Here is a 17,473-nt window from a genome sequence, read left to right on the forward strand (position 1 = left end):
GCCTGAGCCTGGAATGCTGTTGGTGACCTCTCAGAGGAGCCCTCCCCTCTCGACACATCTAAGGACAAGTATGTTAAATATCAGGCCCCCTTCACAAACGAGAGAGTTAACAGAGTTAACACAGCACAAACAAATCCAGGAAAAGGAGACCTGCATCCAGACACTCCCACGTGGCCTGTCCCCTCCAGGTCGCTCCCAGGCTGGCAGGCTGTTGTAGATGAGCTGAGTAGAAACAGCGTCGTGTGGCTCAGCCAAGAGAGTAGTTCCTGGCAGGTGTGGAGGAATATCGGATTTGCGCGGCCAAAGCCTGTCTCCATTTACCACCCACCTATGCGCCAGTGCTGGAAAAGGAACTGAACCTGTCTTCTTAGGGGTGGAAGATGGGCCCAAATTAGCAGAGAAGCCCGGGTAGGGGATGAGAAGGCTGAAGAAGAACACAGCCATCGTGTCCACGCAGTCACACTGTTTATTGCTGTGCTACCTGGGGGAAGACACCGTGCAAATGCCAAAGTGCATTGATGAGAGGCCTGGGACTCTCAGACCCTCAAACAGTTTAAGAATCTGTGTCCAGACCCGATCCAGCCACTGTCTGCTTTCCTGCCACACCAACACCCTGTGCACACGTGCACGGCATTCTTCCAAGCAGCAAGAGTCCTCCCCCGCTGGAGGAATGCGGGAGAGGTAGAGGTCACTGAGTTCCCTCCTCTTTCATGTCACCTCTTGGCAACCTGTGCCAGGCTTCTAGAAGCGGCATGGGCAGGAAAAGGAAGCGAAAGGGGCTCTGGCTTGCTCCTCCTTGCCCAGGAGCGAAGCCAGCAACTGCAGTCCCGCTGTGAGGTAATGCCTGGCTACGCCCGTGTTCCTGCAGGTCGAGACAGATTCGGCCGGGCGGGATAGCAGACCCAGCCGTAGAGTGCACACAGGGAGAACAACACCAGAACCAACTGCCTGTGCCTCTGCCCCTCCCCACCAGGCCTCGGGGGTCTGGAGGCAGGGGTGTCCTGCCCATCTATACCCCGAGGTCCTGTGCTCCAGCTGTTCCATTGGGAGCATTGAGCGAGAGGTGGATTTTGGAGAGCAAGGATGGCCTCCTCTGGTCACTGACCTCTCTGCCCAGGTGTTGTGGACCTGCTGAGACGGGTTCAGAAGGCGCCAGAGAGGAAGCAGCTGGAGCTGTGTGGACTGGCACCTGGCTCCCCAGCTCCAAGGCGCCCACCTGCCCTGGCTGCCACGGCTCTGGGGTTCTCATTAGTAGCTGCCCCCGCCTGGGTGCGGAGCATGCTTTGGGCATGTGCCATGAAGCAGTTGGGAATTTTGCAACAGTCTCCAGTAGGGCAGGGCAGGAAGAGGGGGATCCCCCACAGTCCCCTTCTCTGCCCCTTCTCCACGGCTCAAGCCAAGAAGGCAAGAAAAAATGACAAATTTCAGCAGCTTCCATGGTGCCTCGTGACAGGGCTTCTGGTCCCCATCTCTCTGGCTTGGGTTCCTTGGAGCCAGGAGCTCAGGCCCCATTGCCCATGGAGTTATCTGTCACAGGTCATGGCCTTGGCCACACAGGGACAGCACTGAGGGGATAGTCCCATAACCCAGAAGGGTCAGGGTCTGGGCGCTCACTGGCCACCACTCACATTCTCCGAGAAGGCCCGAGGACCCTGACTGCCTGGGAAGCCATCTCTCTCTTTTGCTCCTTGGCACTTCAGAAGCCCACTCCCTGAAACCCTGGCCCATGTGGTCAACAGGTCAAGGCCTCCCAGAGTTGGCCTGGGAGCTGAGGCCCGCAACCCAGAGGAGAGCAGTGGCAGCGGAGCCAGGCAGGAGGCAGCTTCTGAGCAGAAGTTTGGACAGGAGTCTCCTCACCTGCCCGTCATGCTCCTGGCTCAGACTTGCCCTTCCGGGGGTGGGGAGAGGTTCAGCTGAGGACCATGTGGGGGAAACTTGACGAAAGCAATGGCAGCCAGCTCCTTGCAGAACTCCTCAAGTACGACCACACCCTGAAGGAGGATCTGGTGGTCCAGCCTGAGGGGAGACGGCACAGGGGACATGGCTGGGTGGCAGAGGCATGTGCCTAGCATGGCAACCTAATATCAAGGCTTGACCCAGTGGCCAGAGGAACCCGACCTGAGGAACCTTTTATCTCCCCACCCCGAGGCACCACTACCCTCGGTTACTTACTGCTCCCCAGGGACCTGGCCCATCAGTTGCTTGCGTACCAGGAGCAGTTTTCCTGGGAACTGGGGTACCCTCTGAATTCTTTGCATCAAGTCTCCAATCACCTAGAATGGGAACCAAACATATTTCTGCAGGCTCCCCTGGCCCTGCTGTGCCATAGGGGTGAGCAGGGGGACCTATCTCTCCCTGACTGGCAAGAGTGTCCAGCCCCCAGCCCCCTTCCCTGATCCCTTCCTTCCTGTTCCCCAGCATTCTTACCCTAACAAGCACAGAGAATAGGCTCCGGCAGCCAGGGGCCAGGTTGATGTAGGGATCCAGGAGGTACTCGTGGATATGGGGGTGGGGGAAGAGGGCGAGCCGGGACAGGACTGAGGTCACTTGCAGGTTCAGGCTGTATGGCTGTAGGGAATGAGATGGACAATACTGAGGATTGGCAGGGGGTGGTGAGCATTTTTTCACTCCCCCAGCAAGGCGCCTGGCTGGTGTGAACGTGTGCGGGGGTGGGAGGCTCACGTGATGTGTGTGTGTCATGGATTCCCTGGGGCTGAGGGCCAAAGCATGTTAGGGCGTGTGAAGCAGAAGCAAGATGGGCTTCCTGCCTGGGGAAAGGCGAGGGGCCATGGAGATGGAGACCCAGAGATGGGGGTCGAGCCCTGTGGCTAGCCCCTGCTCTCTTGAAGGACTCAGAGGACCCAACCTGCAGTTCTTCTGGGGCCCAATCCTATTGGCTACCTGATCCAAAATCCGGGCCATGCGGTCAAACAGCACTTGGAGGAAGGGACCCTCAAAGAAAGGCCGTTCGGGCTCATGGAGGTCCAGGGGTGCAGGACCCAGGGGCCAGCCCCAGGGGGCGACGCGGGAGCTACACTCCTGGAACTGAAGCAGAAAGGAGGAGAGTTGGGGGACAGTTGAAGAAGCAGGCCCAGAAGGGCCCAGCCGAGAGACCCAATGCAGGAGGGATGGGCCTGGGGCCCCTTGGGCAGGACACCAAAGGAGTTTGTCAACCCAAGGCCTCGGAAGGACAAGAGGGGTACTTACTGCAGAGTTGCCACTTACCAGTCCGTAGGCATCGTGGACATACGTGTCATAGCCAGTCTCCTCCAAGAAAGCTGAGGTCTTGGCCTCCTCCGGCACCAGGCAGAGGAAACTGGGAGACAGAGCCTAGGTGTGGAGGTGCTTCCCTGGGCTCCCCTGCTCACTGGACCCCAAAACAGAACACAGGTCAAGAGGCTCCGACTGCCTAACCTGCTCCCCACCTGTTGACGATCTCGGTAACTGCAGTCTTGCCAGGGGCACTCATGGGAGGAGCGGTACGAGGTTTTGCAGAAGGTGAAAAGCCGCAGTTGAGGAAGCCGTCGTCGGTGAAGTAGGGGTCTTCCTCCAGGTCTCTGCAGCCAGAGCACACAGGCGACACCAATGAATGGATGCTCGTGGGCGTGCTGAGGGCTGGGTCCTGGGCAGCCCCCGGCCTCCCAGTTGTACTTACAGGGTGTCCTCATAAGTCTCGGGCTCCGGTGAGCCCCGGGCCACGTACAGACGGCCGTCGAGGTTGCACAAGACCAGGTCACGGATGACCTGCTCATGGGGCTTCTGGAGCAGCTCCTCGAACAGCCTCAGTGTGGCGATGCTGATCTGGAGCAAGAGGGGATGGCAGGGTGCCCCCCACCTCAGTGTCTAGGAACTGCTAGCCCAGATAAAGAAAAGTCCTCTAAGGCAGGGGTCACTGCTGTTGGCAAGGGGCTAACATGGCAGGCTTTAGGGCGAGAAGTTTATGGAGGGTGGCCCGGGAACCAGGAAAGCTGGGTATAGTCCCCATTTTGTGACCTTGTGTGGTGGGGATGGGGTGGGGCTGGAAATCGAGCCCAGGGCCTCAAACATGTTAGGCAGGCAATCTACCACCAAGCTACAGCCCTAGGCTCTGTTACTTATTTGATGTGCTATCAGAGGCAAGGCCACTGCCTCAGTTTCCCCATCTAAAAATGGGACTATCAGCTTCCCCTACATCACAGAGGGTTTAAGCCTCCAACAAGCCAAGTAAATGGGAAAACTACGGTAACACACAGCAACACGAAGAGTATATTGTCACAGAAAATTACTGGGTAACAAAAACAGCTCAGCCGCCAATCACCTTGTCATTGCTTTGAGGGGCTCAAGGCCTCGGAGGCAGAGTCTCCTGGGCAAGCTGATGAAGATGGGAAGAAGTGCTCAGGAGACCCCCTTGGCAGGCTGGGGGTGAGCAGAGTCAGGCGTCCCTCTGTCTTACCTCGTCGGAGAGGTGGTCGCAGTGTCTGATGAGGTGGGAACACAGGGTGCGGGGGTTGTCCTCCAGGGCTGCAGGCTGCTGGTCAGGGCCCAGGAGGAAGGCCACAGCTTCCTGCAGCAGCGCGGGGGAGCGGAGCTGGCGCAGCATGGCCGTCAGCAGCGCGGTGGAGGTCAGGATGCTTTGCTCAGACCTATGGGCAGAGGGCACCTTAGCCAGGCGGGGGGGTCTGAGCTAGGTGGAGAGAGCACAGGGGCAGGGGGCGAATGGGAGCAGTGCTGCAGAACCCTCGGCTGCTCTCCTTACTTCTTTGGTTAATATGTCCTGGGTTATGTCCTTGTGCCTACTGAGGTCATAGAGTTGGGGTGGGAGGCTGTCATTCAGCCCATGTAACTCAGAGTGATGTGCCGTCAGGGGCAGGCCTGGCAAACTTTAACCAGTGAAGCACACAGACCCAACTCTAGCCAAGGAGTTACCTGGTCTTAAAAGGAGTTACCTGGTCTTAAAGGGACAGGAAGTGGCTCGGTGTGGTGGGCATGACGCAAACCAGGGCCAAGGCCCAGGAAACCGGTCAGATACTTACACATGCAGGAGCTGGGGCTGCAGAGTCTCCACAAACAGCTTCTCAGCCACAGTCTTTGCCAAGGTATCTGCAACCACCTGAGTGCCAAAGAGCGTGTCTCCACTGTATTCCTACCCATCACAATTTCCCTGGGAATCTCTGTCTTCACAGTGCCCACATATCAGACAGAAGGGCTGGGCTCACAGGGACCCTGCTGGCTCCTGGCCCTGGGCAACCAAGTCACGGCTCCACCTGTCCTGGAGATGGGATGGTAAGGGAAGCCGGGAGAGCGCCCTGGCTGGGCCCGCCCCTGCTCACCGCGTGTGCCTCTGTGATAAGGTGGTCGCAGTAATCAAACCAGCCCAGGAAGGCAGCCAGGGCCTCCTTGCCAGGGAAGGATGCTTCATCGGATGGGGCACTGGGTAACCTAGGGAAGTGGAAGGTGGGAAGTCTGGAGGGCGAGAGAAAAACTTTAAGATCTTCCCCAAGGACAGCTGGGAGTGGGCCCTCTCCTCCTCCTCCTCTAGAGCCGCTATTGCCTTGTGATCCAGACTGCAAAAGTGAAGCTTCCAGAAGGCTGACAAAGCCCTTGGGGATTCTCTGTCACCTCAAGAAGAGTGGCCAGCAGGGACTCCCATCCCATGTGGAAAACCAGAGAAATCAGCCGCCTTCCTGGCCAAGGACCTACCTCCAGCTGATGCCCTCTAGAGCTGCGATGTCTGCGGGGTCGAGGAAGGCAGGCAGGGATCGGTACAGCTGGCAAAGGTGCTCTGCGATGGCCATGCAACAGGGGCTGCTCTGCACCAGGTAGGTGGCAGCTGCTGGAGAGGCCACACTTACCAGGAGCAGCAAGTTCTCCTGAGCCTTCAGGGCCACTCGACTCTTCTAAGGGGATGGGGACATACATCAGGGACATGCATCTGAACCCCCCAGATCGCCTCCTAGCAACTCACCCCACCCTTCCTGTCTCCACCCTTGTCATCGCTATGGCCAGCACCTTGCTCTTGCACAGTCCAAGCAGGGAGGTGATCAGGGTGCTCTCCCCGGTCCCACTATCTGGCCCCTCAGTCTCAGCAGGCAGGTGGCTGTTCAAGGCCTGGGCCCCACAGTGCTCCCCATCCAGCTGGGATCCTTTGTCAGGAGCACTGCTGTGGAAATGGTCCTTGTCCGTGTGGCAGGCTGAGTCTTTGGACAGGGCGGTAGACTCTCTGGGTGCCTTCTTCCTACTGATGATTTTTTTACCCTGCAAAGAAGGAGGGATGCCAGGTCACAGTGGAGAACATTCCCCTGGGACCTCCCTTAAGAGTGCAGGGACAGGGCCTCAGCCTGGAGTCACACAGAAGCTGCCTGTGACCTCTCCTGCTTGCTCAAAGGGTTTAGGGGGCTTGCCCCCGGGGTTCCAGGTCCTCCCCTTCACGTTCTCTGCAGAAATGCTTACTTCCAGGATGTAGGTGAGCAGCTCTGGATCCTGCTGGATCTTGGAGCAGAGGACGCTTGTGAACTGCACCTCCTCCTTTTCTGTGAGGGATCCAGGGACTGACCCACCAAGTCGGAGAAGTTTCTGGAAAGGTAACAGGGCAGAAACAGGGGAGTAGGGTGGTGGGGAAGGAGGGCCTCCTACCCAGACACCCCTTGGCTTCCTGGACCCTCACCTGCACAGGCCTGTGGACACTGAGGTAATGCAGCAGGGGGTGCTGCACCTGGGCCAGGACTTTGCTGAAGAACTGGAACACCTGCTGCCGCATGCCTGGGGGGTACTGGGGGTGGGAACAGAGCGCCCTGTCAGTCGAGGCCACAGCTACCTGCCCAGAACGCTACTCCCCAGAAAACCATGGGCTCACCTCCTCCTCATCACAGCTCAGAGGCTGCCTTCTCACAAAGTGTCCTTCCCTTGCATGATGTTTCAAACCCGCCTTCCTTGTGCTCCAACCCCTTTTCCTGCCTTAGTTTTCTCATAACTGAGAAGTTATCAAACATACTATAGCTGGTCCTCCACATCCTCCAACCTTAGATCAAAACTATTAAAATGCAAAAATCCCACACTGCATCTATACTGCAGATGTACAGACATTTTTCTTGTCATTATTCCCTAATCAATGCAGCAGAACAACTAATTTCATAGCATTTATTTTGATTCTGATATCAGGGTTTGAACCCAGGGAAGCTTTATCACAGAGCCACATCCCTAAACCTTTCAATTTATTTTTGAGACAGGGTCTTGCTAACGTTACTTAGGGCCTTGCTAAGTTGCTGAAGCTGACCTTGAACTTTTTTTTAAAATACTATTTTATTTTTATTTATTTTATTTATTTATTTTTATGTGGTGCTGAGGATCAAATCCAGGGCCTGAGCCACAACCCCAGCCCTGCCTTGAACTTTCAATCCTCCTGCCTCAGCCTCTTGAGTCACTAGGATTGCAGGCATGTGCCACCGCGCCCAACCAGCACTTAAATTTGTATTAGGCATTGTAAGTAATCTAAAGATGACTTTTTTTTTCCAGTACTGGGGATTGAACCCAGGGGTCCTCTACCACTGAGCTACAACCCCAGCCCTTTTTATTTATTTATTTATTTATTTAGAGGCAAGGTCTTGCTAAGTTGTCCAGGCTGGCCTCAAACTTCTGCCTCAGCCTCCAGAGTCTCTGGGATTACACACGTATACCAACCACACCTGGCCAGATACAATTTAAAGGTACAGGAGGATACATATAGGTTATATGCAAACATGGTCCTCCCTTGGTATATCCATGGGACACTGGATCCAGGACCCCTTTCTAGAATAAGGGACTTGAGCATCCGTTGATTTGGTATTCAAGGGGAGATGGAGTGGGGAAGTGGAAGCAATCCCCCTTGGATAACAAGGGCCAGCTTACACAGTTATCCGGCCCCTCACCCATGAGGATTCCTCTCTTCTTGTCACTTCTGTGTCTAGAACACAGCCTGGCACACCTCAGGTGTTCAGTATATCTTTGCTGAATGAGCATAAAAAGAATAAGAGTCCCTGGAAGGAGGTGGGATGTCCCAAGTAAGACAGCCACAATAACCCTTTCCTTTTGGCTCACTCACCCTTAGTGTGTGTGAGTACTGGGTGGGACAGGGTAGAAAAGCCTGGAATCCAGGGGCTGGCTAGAGTGGAAGTTTCTGGAGGCTCCTTGGGCATACCCACCTCAGCCTTGCCGAGCGTGCATAGGGTCTCCAGGATCCTGTGCTGCAGCAGGTATTCTAGACAGGGCCCTGCCTCGCCAGCCGCCACCTGCTGCCGCTCCTCATACACCAGGATGTCCAGCATCTGCCTCAGCCGCCAGGGAATATCTGTTTTCTTGACTGGGGTGTTTTCATCTAATTGAGATTCAGGAAGCAAGGGTGAGCGGGATGAAAATGGGCATTTGGCTTAAAAACTGTACCCTCTCCTGCAGAACCCGGAAGGGGAAGGTCACACCTGGGAGATGAGGGAAGGGGTTGAGGACAATCAGGAAATGAAGTTTACAGTTCATATATTTTAAAAGTCCCTCTGGATGAGGCCCAGGATATGGCCCCAGCACTTTATCACAGGGTAATTTTCCTACAAAATCCGAGACAAGGACACATCATGGGCCCACAGAAAGACATTTTAGAAGCTGCCTGCCTGTCTGCTCTGGGCTTGAGTGAGCAGCTGAGGGCTTAGGGGTCTGTCACATATAAGGCTATTTCTAGCAGCTTCCTGGGTGACAACCTCCTGGGGCCTGCTTATGCCCCTTTTCCACTCACAAAGGACAGCACCGTTTTTTTTACAAAGCATAAATCAATCTGCACACCACCCCAACCTGTTCCACCACCAGGGAGGAGCTGGTTGGTGGGGCCTCAGGAGTCAGCCTCACAGGGTGCTGGGTTTTTATAGAGAAAGTTTTGGGACTTGCCTTGGAGCACCCCCTAGCTTTCCTCCAAGGCATAGGTTCTTGGGCAAGGCCGCCTACCTCATCCTCTCAGCATGCCTCAGGCCTAGGAACCATTTTGGAAATTAAAAATTGGATGCAGATCTGTTAAGAGAGCTGTAAAGGGGTGGTTCCCAACTGGGTGTGTGTGTATGGGGGGGTCAGTGTCTGAAGACAGTTATGGTTGTTATGATGGAGGGGCAGGAGGTGGAGACTAGAACTGCTGCTCAACAGACAAAACTGCATAAAACATTCCCCCTCTACAAGAACAACACTGTCCAAATGTCGACTGTGCTGACACTGAGAACCCTGAGCTAACAGAGGGTCATAAGAGTGCCAAAAGGCCACTCTGTAATTTCTTGGGCTGGTTCAGGCTGGAAAAAAGCTCTCGGAACCGTGTAGCCTGGAATCACACAGTCTGAACGCTGGGAGGTGGAAAGCTAAGGATGCAGGATCTGGTTACCTGGCAACCATTCTGCATCTACCAATCCAGGCATGTTGACTACAAAGCAACCAATCAGATTCTGCCCCTCAGTGAGTGATCTTAGAGGCCAAATGACCCAAGGCTTTGGCCCTCTAAGGTGTCAGCTTAAAGAGAAGGACCCAGGCATAGGCCAGACCTTGGTTTTGGTTCTCTTCCTGTCCCAGATCTCTACAAGGGACATGTCCCTAGGTTGGCCCAGGGAAAGGGGAATGCATTCCGTTTCTTTTCACCAGTAACCCTAGGCACAGGCACTCGGGGGATAAAGGCCTGGAGGTTCTACCTAGCAGGAAGCTGAGGCAAGTGAAGCCACCTTCACCCTGCAGTCAGGCCAACGAGATCCCCAACCCCCGTGTCCCTGCTCATCCCACCCTCAGCTCCTCTCCTAAAAGGTGAGGATGCAGTCTGCAACCACACCACAAAGACAGGCAACCAGGGCTCTGTATCCCCTTCTGTTCCCTGTCTTCACGGGCTTGGCCCCAACTCTGGCAGTGGATGTCAGATACACTGTGACCCTCTGACCGAGTCCTCCTCCAGGAGCCCCTGGGCTGGGGAGAAGCGGCCCCACCTGTGCTCTCGATGTAGTAGTGGGTGACGCCCTTCCAGTGCTCCACGAAGGCCTGCAGCAAGTCGATGCTGGGTTCCCGCTGCAGAGAGAGCAGAGCCACAACCTCAGTGGGGCTCCATGACCATGAGCTCCACCACAGGCTCTCCCAGGGACAAACACCCTGCGCTCCTGTGATGTGCCAGTCGGGTGGGCACGAGGCCCTGGAGGAGGCACTCCACTCTAGCCTTTCAAAGAGAAGAGGAACATCTCTCCATGACCCACAAGCACTGTCTCCATCACTTTCCAAGGTTCTCCGGGCACCACTCCCCACTGCCCCTCCCTTCCACAGGTCCCTATCCAGCACACCCGGTCCTGGAGAGCTAAGCATGTTGATGGGGAAACAGACAGCACTTCAACACAACCTGGTCACGCTACAAGACAGGCACAGGCAGGCACCAAAACACGTGCAACGATAAAAAGTGAGAGCCAGAGGCGGTGGCTTGTGATCCCAGCAGCTCAGGAGGCTGAGGCAGGAGGATCCTGAGTTCAAAGCCAGCCTCAGCAAAAGCGAGGGGCTAAGCAGCTCAGCGAGACCCTGTCTCTAAATAAAATACAAAATAGGGCTGGGGATGTGGCTCAGTGGTTGAGTGCCCCTGAGTTCAATCCCTAGTATCCCCCCACAAAAAAGTGGGAAACACTGCAAAGATAAGGCTTTAGGTCCCTTCAATCAGAGTTATGAAAATCGGTGTTCAGGGCTGGGGTTGTGGCTCAGAGGTAGAGAGTTTGCCTAGCATGCGTGAGGCACTGGGTTCGATCCTGAGCACCACATACAAATAAAAAATAAAGATACTGTGTACACCTATAACTAAAACAACTAATAAATATTAAAAAAGAAAGAAAGAAAATCGGTGTTCACCACCATGACAGACCATTCAGCTGGACAGGGCACATCAGCAAGACACAGAAGAAGTGCCCTACTATGGGTTTTCCTCTTTCATCAGGCTGCACCCCTTAACCCCTAGTTGATTACCCTTGGTCCCTGCCTTCTGAGAGAGCTGGGCCACTGTTCCGAGCCAGCCCCTCAGCTCCCCTCTTCTGTGAAAGCTCTCTCCATCTCCATGTTCTCAGACCCAGTGATCAGTACTTTCCCTGGAAACTTCTCCAAAAAAGGCCATTCCTCTTTTGTTGCAGAGTGAATGTTTGCAGGAGGAATATGTGTGTCAAACAGTCCCTACCCATAGGTGCTCATTTTCAACTTCTAGGTTCTTGCCCAGGGCACTCAATGCTCTGGGGTCCTTGAGTCCCTCTACACTCGCCTTGGTCCCCCAGCAAGACCCAGCAAAAGGCTGGTAGCTCCAGAAAGCCCTGTCCTAGACTCCTGCCTGAATGCAGCTCCACAGAGCTGGCCACACATTCGTCAGGTCACTGCACAGTGTCTTTTAAGAGCCTGGTAGGTGCAGAGTGCCATGCTAGATGCTGCCACAACACAAGAATGACTAAGCCTCAGTCCTCAAGAAACAGAAAGGATCTAAAATCACAATGAATAACTAAACTACAAAGGAGTAGTATGAGGCTCCAGGAGAGACGGAAAGGGGCCTCTCACAAAAGAGGGGTCATGTCTAACAGGCCAGAACAGGGAAGGCCTTACTGAGGCCACACCTGAACTCAAGCTTGAACGAGGTCAGATTTTGACTGAGAAGGAAGACATTCCCTCCAGAAGGAACTCCAAGGTGCATCTGGGGAAGGACAGGGTTGATGAGTTCGCGGGGTCTCCAAGGCCAACCCAAGAAGTCCAGGTATTATTTTGCAGGCAGCTAGGAGCAGGTCAATGCCATCTCCTAAGCAGTGTTTGAGGAAGATTCATTTGACAGCCTCTTATAGGAGAGCAGGCAAAGGCAGGAAGGATGCGTAGGAGCCAGAGCTTCAGGGGGAGAAAGCTGGACCCTGGGAAGGAGAGCTTGAAGCACTCCTCATCCTGGCCCCAATCTTGTCTTCCCTCAGTTGACTACAGGGACCATGACCCTTCTTGAAGTGTCACCTCCCACAGACTTCCAAATACTCCACGATGAGCTACTCCATCTTATTACTGTCTATGTGATGCCAATGGACTGCAAAGTCACCTCTACGGAACTGAGAGCCCCCTAGACCCAAGGCTCTGGGTTTTACATGTGCCCGCCACAGAGGGCGCTGCCCTTAGTGAATACTCCTCATATACCACCTATCCCTGCAAACTCCGAAGAACACTCTCTCCACAGTTCCTCACCTTGGGAAGCCCTCGAACCCCCGAAGAGCACAATTATCTGTTCTGTGATGGGGTCTCACCTCCATCAAATTTCATTCACAGTCTCAAAAAAAAAAAAAACAAAAAAAAACCAAAAAAACTTAAGCTGAGCGTCAACCAAAAAGAATAATACTCAGTTAAGACCAGAAAGCCCAAGAGAGGGCAGGCTAGCCAGCAGAAGCTGTTGAGAGAAAGCTGCAGGCCTCCTGAATATCACTAGCTACTATAATGCCAGACCAAAGAACTTGCCCCAAACTGTTTCTTTTTAGAAATATTAGTTTTAGAAAGAACCCAAATGATTCTTATTCTTGCTGGTCAGGAGAAGGAAGGAAGGAGCACTCTTCCAGGGTCACAGTGACTTAATCATTCAGCACAGGGAAAGACTTAGATCCCCAACATAGGGGTAAAGTGGGAGAGGGATTCTCCATGTCAGTGGATCACACAGGGTCACACTTCCAGGACCATCTATATGTTGCATATGGTGGTGGTGGGGAGATTACCTGCCTAAAAATATCTGTCTGCTCCCAATATCTCCAGTGCCATGCCTGATCTTCCTGCATTTTAAGGAACAGGTGGGCCTGCCCATTCTTCCTCCTTGTAGACAGACCTTTTCCCACAGGTGGAATTAGTTGATCAGATCACTTTCTAAAATGACAGCTGTGGAGACTGGGCACAGATAGGAAAGAAAGGAAAGGCCACTTTGGAACCTCTCCTCCATGGGGTGACCAGGCCCAGGGTCTCATGCAGAGAGGGACTGGGAAGCAAAAAAGAGGGGTGGGGTGTGTGTAGAAGGTTCTCACTTTCCTAACAAGTCTGCCAAGGTAGAGTCACCATGACTGCTGACAGAGGGGCGGGTTCTGGGGGAGAGGGGTGCAACCCAAGTATGTTTCTCCTAGAACAATTTGATACACTAAACTCACCATTAGGAGAACAAGAAGTAACTTCACAGCTTCTTAGCAAGGCTGCGTTAAAGAGAGGGCTCACCTCCCACCCTATCTAAACTGCACTTTATCTTGCTGAATGAAGTGAACCCTCGGGGGCTGCCTGGGACCTGCCCTCTGTCCCAAAAGAAAATGGCGAAAAAAACCCCCATACTGACAGAATGGGAAAAACCAATACATTCTTTCACACCAGGCCACCCAGGGACCCCACGGCCGGCCGGCCCCTCCTTTGATCAGGGTCAATTCGGCTCGTGTGGTGTGGGATGCGTGCTGGAGACCGGGTTTCTCCCACAGAGGGCTATTTGACGGCACTGTTTCTTTCCCCGTCTTGGACACTTGGTCACTCAGGGCCCGTACTTCCCAAGGCCTGACCGCCATCAGGGTGTAGGGAATTGTGCGGGGCTCCGAAGAGGGGAAGGGGCGTTTTTCAGACCCAGGTGAGGGAGGGACAGAGGGGATCGGCCAGAGGAGGGCAGCAGACAGGGGCGGGGCAGGGGGCTTTGGGGGAGTCGGGGAGGGAGCTGTGGTGACGTGGGAGCGCCCCGGGACGCAGCGTCGGGAGCGGGGAGAGCGGTGGCGGGCGGACAGCACGGCAGGAAGCAGTCCCGGCCAGGGTCAGGGAAGTGGGGCGGTCTGGGGAGGATCCGGAGCCCGGCGCCTGCGGAGGCGCTGACCCCGGCGGGAGGTCCGGGAGCGGCCGGGCCGCGGAGGGGTCCTGCCCGAGGGGCCCGCGCCCGCCCGCCGCCCCGGCCCGCGCCCGCCCTCCGGCCCGCGGCTCACCGCCCCCACGGCCTCCTGCAGCAGTGCCCCGAGCCGGCTCAGCATGATGGCGGCCCGGCGGGCTCCGGGCGGCGGCGGCGGCGCGCTGGCGGAGGAGGTGCCGGGCGGCGGAGGCGGGGCCGGGCCCTGCGCCCCGCCCCGGCCCGGCCCGCGGGCTGGGGACGCGCGTGGCCTGCGGGCCCGGGTCGCTGAGGTCGCCGCGCAGGGGGCGTCCGATGCCGCAAGCCAGGTGCCAGCCGGAACCACGCAGCGCGCGGCCGTGCCGTGCCACCGGGCGTCCTGGGGAGCCGGTGACCGCCAGCGACTTGGCCTTGAGAAGGGCCCTTTAGGGAGGACCGGATGTCCCTTGATGAGGAGCTAGAACTCCTTCTGAATTGAGGGTGTGCGCCCTACTTAGCGCCCCAGCCTTGCTCACAGAGTGGCCCCGGCCACCTGTGGCTATGGCGCGCCCCGAGACGTGCTGGTCCTGCCCGATGCGCAAGGCCAAGGACACCCAGACTCGGAAAATGTGGCAGGAAGAGAAAGAATGTTAAATAGTTCCCTAATCATGTTTTACGTTGATTGCATGTTGGGAAGGCAATGGGTTAGGAATATTGGGTTAAATAAAATATATTGTTAACTAATTACACTTGTTGTTGCCAGATTGAACCCAGGGGCACTCTACCCCTGAGCTACATTTCCAGCCCTTTTTTATTTTATTTTTCTTTATTTTTTTAATACTAGGGATTGAATCCAAGGGTGGTCTACCACTGAGCTACATGCCCAAACCTTTTTTGAGACAAGGGTCTCCCTAAGTTACTGATGCTGGCCTTGAACTCAGGATCCTCCTGCCTCAGCCTCCCAAACAGATGGGATTACAAGCATAGCAAGTGTTTAAAACTATGTGTAGTTCCATCATGTTTCTACTGCTCTAGAGGTCCCAGGGAGGAAGCCACAACTTGTACCCTTCCATCCACATTAATGAAAACAAAAACACAAAACAGGTGGGTCTCCAGAGCGGGAACAGGCCTGGGAAAGAACAGGCCTGGGAACTACATAGCCAGGCCGGGCCAGGTGGCACCCTGTAATCCCAGTGCCTTTAGAGGCTGAGGTAAGAGGGTCCCAAGTTCCAGGCCTGCCTAGGTAACTTACCCATACTCTGTCTCAAAATAAAAAATAGGGCTGGAGATGTAGCTCAGTGGTAGAGCATCCCTGGGTTCAATCCCTAGTGGGGCTAGGGCAGAATTACACAGGCAGGGCCCTCAACAATTAGCAGAGTTTCCTGGAATGTCTAAAGCTTGGGCCTTTGGAATAGACCTTTTAGTTCCATCACCACCTCTACTCCCAGGAATAGAGTTTCTTCCCAAGGAAAAGGCTGATGTCTGTTTAAAATGTAATTCTATTAATCACTGGTATCATATGAGGAGTGGGTAAGGTACCAAGAGTCCCACAAGACCATTCAGAGTGGCACTCTCCTGAAATCCCGCAACTCACCAGGCTGAGGCAAGAGGATCCCAGCTCCCAGGCCAGACTCAGAATTTAGCCAGGCCCTCAGCAACTTAGCAAGACCCTGTCTCAAAAAATAACAAGGGCTGAGGATGTAGTTCAGTGCAAGCACCCTGGGTTCAATTCCCAGTACCCCACCACACACATAAAAAGTCCCACTAGAGTTGGGCATGGTGACCCAAAACTGTAATGCCAGTGACTCAGGAGGCTGAGGCAGGAGGATTAAAAGCTCAGCAAGAGAGAGAGAGACACACACACACACACACCACACACACACACACACACACACACACACACACACACACACACGGAGCGGCGGGGGGGGGGGGGGGGGGTGTGGCTCAGTGGCAAAGTGCTCCTGGGTTCAATCCCCAGTACCAAAACAAAAAACAAAACAACAACAACAACAAAACCCCACGAGTCTCACTAGAGACGAGAGTAGCCTTCTACCAGAATTGTAGAATCTAGAGCTTTCTTTAGAGTCTTGGCTTTTTTACCGCGGGCCCTGCCAAGCCTTTTGGGCTCCATCCCCCAGTAAGATCGAGGCCCAGGAGACCACGACCTGCCAGAGTTGACAGTGTGTGAAGTGGAGGCTGCAATACAACTGAGTCAGGGTCTGGCAGCTGCTTAGGAAAAACATTTGTCAAACAGTTCAGCTGCAGACAGGCTCCTGCATGAGGACCCCTATGGGAGATGCAGGAGACTCATAGGCCAGAATGTGTAAGGACCAGGGGAAGCAAGGGCTGTTTTGTGTGGGGTGTGGCACCTTAGGGAAAAACCCAGGAAGTCAAGAGACCTGAGTTCCAGCCCAGCTGCTGCACTTTTGTGGGTCCACTTCCTCACAGATGTAGGATGCTGGCTGGATCAGATTGGCTGTTCTCCCATTCTTGTGCTTCCAGGAACTCCAGGGAATAAGGGAAGTGCATGGGGAGTCCAGAACCTTCCATTTGATTTTTAGAAATGCTTTTCAAAACTTTAATGAAAGTCGAAGATGTTAGAGACCACTGAGGTATTAAATTCTGCAGCCAGCTTAGCTCATTCAGGGGAAGACTTTGGAATAAAACTTCTCCTATCAACTTGAATGAAGAGTCCAGGTCTCTGCAGAGCTATCTGCTTTAAATGAGAAGCTGCCTCTCCATGGGAAGAGTGTGAAGGGATCCACTCACACGGTGTTAAAGCACAGTTCTGGAACTGCTTATCTGTGTGAATCAGGATTTCCTCAATACTGTGCCACCAAAAACAATAATAAATTAGATGCTGCGTTTGACAGAAATGCGACTATCATACAAAACCCCTGACTGGGCATTTTTTTAAAAAATCAGATGGTTTCTTTGTCCTCAGTTAATTTCATAATTAACTATAAAATTCAACTTATGTTTCCTAATTACTTATAGTAAGATCTTTTTTTAAGAGCTTTGCTATTAAAAGTTTTGGAGGGGCTGAGGTTGTGGCTCAGTGGTAGAGCACCTGCCTTAGCACTGCATATAAATAAATAAAACAAAATAAATATATTGTGTCCATCTACAACTAAATATATATGAATGAAGTTTGGGAAAGCACTGGACTAATCTCCTGGTCTTCCACCCGTGTGAGTGCTCTGCGTGGAGGAGGCATGGGCTGTCTGTAAGCCTTTGTTTCCTGGGCTGCACCCCACTCTGAGCAGCTCTAAATTAGCAGCCACTTTAATCCTTTGGGACATAGTGTTACATTTGGCCCACAGCAAACATTCCCACATTAACTAATTTTTTTAATATTTATTTTTTAGGTGTAGATGGACACAACACAATGCCTTTTTTATTATTTTTTTTAATGTGGTGCTGAGGATTGAACCCCGGCCCCGCCCGTGCTAGGCGAGTGCACTACCGCTGAGCCACAATCCCAGCCCCCCACATTAACTATTGTCACACACCACCTCTGCACCCTTGACATTTTTCCCAACAACCTGAGAGCTCTATGTGGACAGGGTCTGTGCTGGCCTGGTCACTGCTGTGTCCCTAATGCCCAGCACAGGGCAAACTCCACACCTTCAGTGGATGCCGGTATTGGGCACACACATG

At 54.0% G+C, this 17,473-nt stretch overlaps 1 protein-coding gene across 4 annotated transcripts; it reads right to left on the reverse strand.

The window, feature by feature from the left end:
- Positions 1-456: 456 nt before the first annotated feature.
- Fhip2b (FHF complex subunit HOOK interacting protein 2B) lies at positions 457-14,009 on the reverse strand. 4 transcript variants are annotated; one of them, XM_076853614.1, is made up of 19 exons: positions 13,932-13,997; positions 12,711-12,876; positions 12,193-12,274; positions 9,951-10,029; positions 8,157-8,329; positions 6,644-6,748; positions 6,430-6,552; positions 5,989-6,234; positions 5,680-5,876; positions 5,310-5,418; positions 5,013-5,089; positions 4,433-4,622; positions 3,656-3,801; positions 3,426-3,557; positions 3,226-3,316; positions 2,902-3,045; positions 2,428-2,568; positions 2,173-2,273; positions 457-2,016 (listed from the first exon to the last, which is right to left on the reverse strand). In XM_076853614.1, the coding sequence occupies exons 5-19, from the start codon at positions 8,277-8,279 to the stop codon at positions 1,878-1,880; spliced, it is 2,064 nt and encodes a 687-aa protein (XP_076709729.1). In that variant the 5' UTR covers positions 8,280-8,329; positions 9,951-10,029; positions 12,193-12,274; positions 12,711-12,876; positions 13,932-13,997; the 3' UTR covers positions 457-1,877. The 4 variants fall into 4 exon arrangements, with proteins under 4 accessions (XP_076709729.1, XP_076709727.1, XP_076709726.1 ...); XM_076853612.1 differs by lacking the exons at positions 12,193-12,274; positions 12,711-12,876 and having other exon boundaries at positions 457-1,128; positions 1,858-2,016; positions 13,932-14,009; XM_076853611.1 differs by lacking the exons at positions 12,193-12,274; positions 12,711-12,876 and having other exon boundaries at positions 13,932-14,009.
- Positions 14,010-17,473: the final 3,464 nt, after the last annotated feature.

Source organism: Callospermophilus lateralis, chromosome 4, assembly GCF_048772815.1.
Source record: "Callospermophilus lateralis isolate mCalLat2 chromosome 4, mCalLat2.hap1, whole genome shotgun sequence".
Taxonomy (NCBI): Eukaryota; Metazoa; Chordata; class Mammalia; order Rodentia; family Sciuridae; genus Callospermophilus; species Callospermophilus lateralis.